Genomic DNA, 5,732 nt, shown 5'->3' on the forward strand with positions numbered 1-5,732 from the left:
ACACACACACACACACACACACACACACACACACACACACACACACACAGCAAACCCTCACCAGTAACTAGTGAGACACATTGCAATACTGATGTTCTTTTTTGTTAGAATTTTATTTGCGAGTTGTGTATTATAAGGACCATGTCACAAACCAAAATTAGTCCCAAGAGCAATTTGTTGCATAAATACTTTGGAAAAATTTATTTAAAAAGCTTAGATACAAATGGAATCCATCAGTAATTCTAGGGTTAACAAACCTGTTGTATAAAAGAACAACATACGTCTATGTAGATTGTGATCGTCTGACAGTGACTTCATTTTCAAAATGCCTTCAAAGCTTTAACACGTTTATTTTTATTTAATCCACTTCTTTGTAGGTGATAATTTTGGGTACGGTATTTTTTTAACAGCTATAAGCTAGTTAGTAAACCATGAAGTGATTTGTATATATTCCAGAAAAAGTCTGTTCTTGTAGCACTCTTTTCGTTATCATACTAATGAATTCACATCCCCAAAAGCCCATTGATATGTTTCAAACTGAATTAAAGAACATTTTACATACAAGCAAAGACTGATCAGAATGTTGATACTAGGATTACAAAAACTGAAAAACAATTCCAGTTTATACAGAGAACAGGTTTGTGGGCTGTGGATTCGAGAATCCATCGCTTGCATCCTGTTATGGCAAAATAAATAAAACTGCTTTCCACATTGCAGCCATCAGTCCATTGCCAAATCTCTCTATTCAATCAGACAAAAGTATCTTTAAAGTGTTGACAGTGAGTGCTTTTAACTAGCTGCCCTCCCTCTAGTCTATCAGTTTACTTGATTTTCTTTCCTACAGTCTGTAATCTAAAATAGTACTTACCTCCAGTTTGAGCATCAAATCGTTTTGTAGCAATAGCATCAATTTCATCAATGAATATAATAGCAGGTGCATTCTCTTTAGCCAGTCGAAAGACATCTCTCACCATCCTTGGACCTTCGCCAAGATATTTCTGAACAAATTCAGATCCTACAACCCTTATAAAAGCAGCTAAAAAGAAATAAAAAAAAAATAAATATATATACCATTAAACTTAGTCAATCACTTTCATTTAAATTCCAGGCAGAGAGAAACACTTAAATGGCTGCTTTTATATCTAAAGTAACAAAACAAAATATTTACTTTCTCTTAAGTTAAAACTTTTCTTCAATAACTATAATAACAAAAAGTTAGAAACACAAGATGCACTACAATTTTAAACTTAAAACAGCACATTTGGTGTTTAAAAGCATCAATCTTCAGACAATGTAGTACAAGTATAATTAAAGTTAGGAACAAGAGTCGCAGTTACTAACCTGTTGTATGATGTGCTACAGCCTTGGCCAACATTGTCTTGCCACAACCTGGAGGGCCATACATGAGAACTCCCCGGGGAGGGTCGATCCCGATCTGTTTGTAGAGTTCAAAGTGGGTGAGAGGCAACTCAACAGCTTCTCTAATCTCCTGTTTCTGTATATCCAAACCCCCAATATCAGAGTAGCTTACCTCGGGTTTCTCGTCTGATCAAGAGAATATCATGTTGAAACACAAGTGTACCAAGACAATAAAACATTTGGAACATTATAAGGAACTGCTTTACAAACATGCACATTTTCCATAAGCAGTTGTTTAGGAATAACCTTTTATTTCATTCATTAAACATCAGATAAATTCTAAAGTTGTGGTCGGCAACCTTTTTTTGATCGTGGATCACTTGTATTTTTTTGAAAAATTTAGCATTGTGTTGGGTCAGTGATAGTCATGTAATTCTTAATACCGGTACATGTATTTAAATACAACAAACAAAATTAATAGTTCGACTAGCTTGAATATTTTTCCTAAAACTGATTTAAAATTCTCTGTAGCCATGACTTTCCCCTCTTTCCTTTAATATCTTTGTTCTTCTCACATAGCCGAGAAATTTGAATTGAGCAATGATCGTACCCTCACAGGTTGCAATGGTGAAGCCAACTTTTGGCGGGTCAGCCAAACCATTGCTGCAGGTCACTGAGCATTGATTATGCCCTCACGGGTGGCAGTGGTGAAGTCAACTTTTGGTGGGTCACTTGGTGACCCACAGGTCATAGGTTGCCGACCAATGTTCTGAAAGCACAGATTGGTCTTATCACTTCATAAATTTAGCTTTGAAACACAAACAAGCTAAATATTCTGTGTAAAATAAAGTAACTCTTACCAAATACACATCACTTAAATCAATGTCAGTACCTACAGTGTAGTTAAGTCTAATTACTAGAAGTGAAATTATGATGATTTACAAACGTATACTACTTAAAAAATATTAAAGTTGGGCAAATAACTCAATTACACTGATCATTAGATTATTTTATACAACACAAATCATAGTGCATTTACAATATTAATTGACTTAATCAATATTAGTGTTTCCAATTATTACTATATTTATTTATTCCAGCTATCCAAGTCTTAGGTGAATTTAATTGATTACTGGGCCTGATGGTTAATCAACTGGCAAATTCCAGTATTAAAAAATATTGTATCTGTTGTACCCAGGCTGCAACAACTTATTGGCTGGGTATCCTGATTTTTAATATTATTTTTAGTCCCAAGGAGTTCAGTTATGGAAGATTGTGAAATAATAGTTTTAACAAAAATATTTTGGAGTTATTCTTATTGGAGGTGGTATCATACACAGGTGCCATGAATAAAATTGATGCATAAGCATATTATACACATAGAATTGCCATACTTATTCTAAACAAGGATCTTGGAAAAAGTTAATTCAATTTACCTTTTTTTTTTCATAAAAATAACTCCTCAAGCTTCATATACACGTAACTGGAAACTTACAAATTGAGTTTCCACAATTATGTACTTTGAATAGCAGTGCATTAGTTTTTGGTGGGAAATAATTCTTATCTATTTGTATGACAACAGGAAAAAAAAACAACTTTAAATTACACTTTAGTTTTTAGAATGTTCTATTACATAAAAAGATACATCTTTTAATAAAGAAAATATATAATTATAATTTGTTTTTAAATTATTTAAAACTAAACAAGGTGAAACATCTGTTATTGCTGCTGTCAGGATAACTGTTGTAACTCATAAAAGTGCAAACTGACTTGATTTCCAGTTTAGATAACATCTTAGGATTTGATCACAGCATAATTACATGTGATGTTTCATTAAGTGTTGAGATAAAAAAAAAAAGTTTTAGTTCCTAATTTTCAAAGTAATTTTTGAAGCCATGAGACAAGTGTTATGAGCAATGAATAAGGATAATGAGTTAAAGGGTGATGTTTATCGATCATGGGAAATTTTTAAAAATAATATGTTCCTAAAAGAAGAAAGAAATAGTTGGAAAGTACAATCCAAACTTGTTTACGTAAGACAAAAAGGAGAAATAAAGGATACAAAAAAAATACAGTATTGAGGATGCTGAGGTTTACGGAATGACTTCGATTAATTGGTAAATTTTCAAATATTTGGCAAATGACACTTAATCCTAGCAAGTGTAAGGTAATGCTTTTGGGTTATCATAATTTAGATCACAAGTTCAAAATAGAAGGGAACCTGCTCAACATAATGACTGAAGAAAAAGATCTCAAGACATTAGAGCATTGCTCCATTGCTAGTAATAAAGCTAACAGGATGCATTTTGTGACATATTAATTATAAGTTAAAAGAGATAATTCTCTGTCTCTCGTTAGATTGTAGTTGGAATATTGTGTACAGTTTTGGTTTCTTTATCAAAGAATGATACTGACTTATTGGAAATGGTTCAGAGAAGAACTATTAGAATGATTCCATGAATAGAAAAGTTATACTGGGACAGTTAAGATCTCTTAAGGTTTTTTTTTCTTGACAAAAGAAGGGTTAGAGATGATCCTATTGAAACTTAGGGGATTACTCAGGGAACCAAAAGGATTATCAGTTAACTACAATCTTTTGGTAATACTTTAAATTTAGAAAAAGGGAGGTTAGGCTCCAGTTAAAATGGTTTTTAACTAATGTAGTGAGTTACCATTAGCAATAGTGGAAGCTAGCACTTTACAGAAGTTTTAAAAAGTGAATAGGTGATTTCCTGAAAAATAAAGAATTTAAAGGGTGGGTGTGCATGGACAGCCTTGAAGAATCAAATGGTTTATTGTTTCTCATATCTTAGGATGTACTGGTGGTAACTGACACTAACAACAAACAGCAGAAGTTATTATGTAACAACTTGAACTTTCTCTTGGATATCTAGAAAAGCAAACAGTTGATTAACCAATGTCTTCAATTATACAAAAAGATAAATAATGTGACTTATGAAATACTCACAGAAGGAAATGTCATTGAACCTTTATTTGCTTCATAAACACTGCCGTAAAATTGCATACGGTTATCTTAAAATTAAAGTTTTAAATCTTTCACTGTGGCTGGGACTTGTGTACATCCCAATAATATTTTATATCTTGGCTGTTGTAGGCCTGTCTTTTTATTCTGTACAAGAGGTCATCAGGCTATATCCGTAAAAACAATCTTAGTTGAAGTACTGTTACATCAGGTGCTTAAAGAACTATCTATTGTACAGAAATTTTCCTGGTGAACTATGACCTCTTTTTAAAATACTACATGTGATAAAATCACTTTTTTTTTCTTTTTAATGACCAGTAAAGTTTTATGTTAGTGTGACTAAACCTTTAGGTGCAGAAAATCAAGATAGCCTAACAAAATATGGCATTGAATTAAAATATCTATAGGGAATGAACTACAACAACTATGGGTTCACTTTCTATCACTAGACGCTTATAATAAGCCAATGAATAGAAATATTATAGATCTTCTTGTGATGTTTCATTAGATGGGATGACTCTTCTTAAGGTAACATATGTTTGGAATAAGTATACATTCTGAATTCGGTTTAAACGTGGTGTATGAACTCACCTGGACGAAGCATTGCTATACTGCTGTCTGCTTCTGGAGGTAAAACGTCCACTAAGGCATTACTGTGCTTATGAAGAGCTACACTAGAACTGGGCTTAAGAAGTTCTCGATCAATAGTGGAAAGGATACGTACGTAATAGTTCGATCCTGTAAACATTAATAAACACAGTAACATAGTTATGATCATACTAACTGAAAGCAATTATAACTTATCAAATCTAATCCAAACTACTTCACGATGCAGTTCCTTACTATAAGTATGAACAGTTACCATTTTTTGATGTACTGGTATATACTTTCAAGTACTGTCTCAGTTCTTTATGTAATTTTAAATTATTTTAGTTCTGATCTGTAAAGTTACTTTACTTTCGATTAGAAAATTTCAAGTATTGTATTGACTATAAAATAAAAACAATTGTTTTTTCTTACATTTGATTTAAACAAAAAAAAAAGGTTAAAGATAATTAGTAACAAACAGCATCACTAAGCATAATTTGCCACACTTTGCTATTCCATATTCTCATTATCTTAAAAAATATACATTTTAATTATTTTTATAATGCTTTGAATGGAGAACAAAACTTAAGGAAAGTCGAGCGACTGTTATTCTGAACAGGTTTCTCAATAAAACAAATGATAAAATTACACAATGTGAAACTCTTAACTCGAGCTCTTTCAAATAGTCTATCTTTTTTCCCAGTTTACCCCTAGGACTACCTTTAAATAGTGCAAGTTGTAGAATTTTGTATTTTTGTCTTTATTAAAATTAAATGGGTATGAAGCAATGATGATAATATAT

At 32.1% G+C, this 5,732-nt stretch overlaps 1 protein-coding gene across 1 annotated transcript in view; it reads right to left on the reverse strand.

Annotated features, from left to right (window-relative positions):
• Window positions 1-5,732, reverse strand: part of LOC106471340 (26S proteasome regulatory subunit 6B) — a 13,858-nt gene that overhangs the window by 4,827 nt on the left and 3,299 nt on the right. Inside the window, exons 4-6 of the mRNA XM_013931939.2 lie at window positions 4,934-5,080; window positions 1,342-1,545; window positions 869-1,036 (exon numbers count right to left, since the gene is read on the reverse strand). Of these exons, the coding sequence (XP_013787393.1) occupies window positions 869-1,036; window positions 1,342-1,545; window positions 4,934-5,080 (519 nt within the window). The remainder of the gene's footprint in view (window positions 1-868; window positions 1,037-1,341; window positions 1,546-4,933; window positions 5,081-5,732) is intronic.

The sequence above is a fragment of the Limulus polyphemus genome, unplaced genomic scaffold (assembly GCF_000517525.1).
Source record: "Limulus polyphemus unplaced genomic scaffold, Limulus_polyphemus-2.1.2 Scaffold4556, whole genome shotgun sequence".
In the NCBI taxonomy this organism is placed as follows: domain Eukaryota; kingdom Metazoa; phylum Arthropoda; class Merostomata; order Xiphosura; family Limulidae; genus Limulus; species Limulus polyphemus.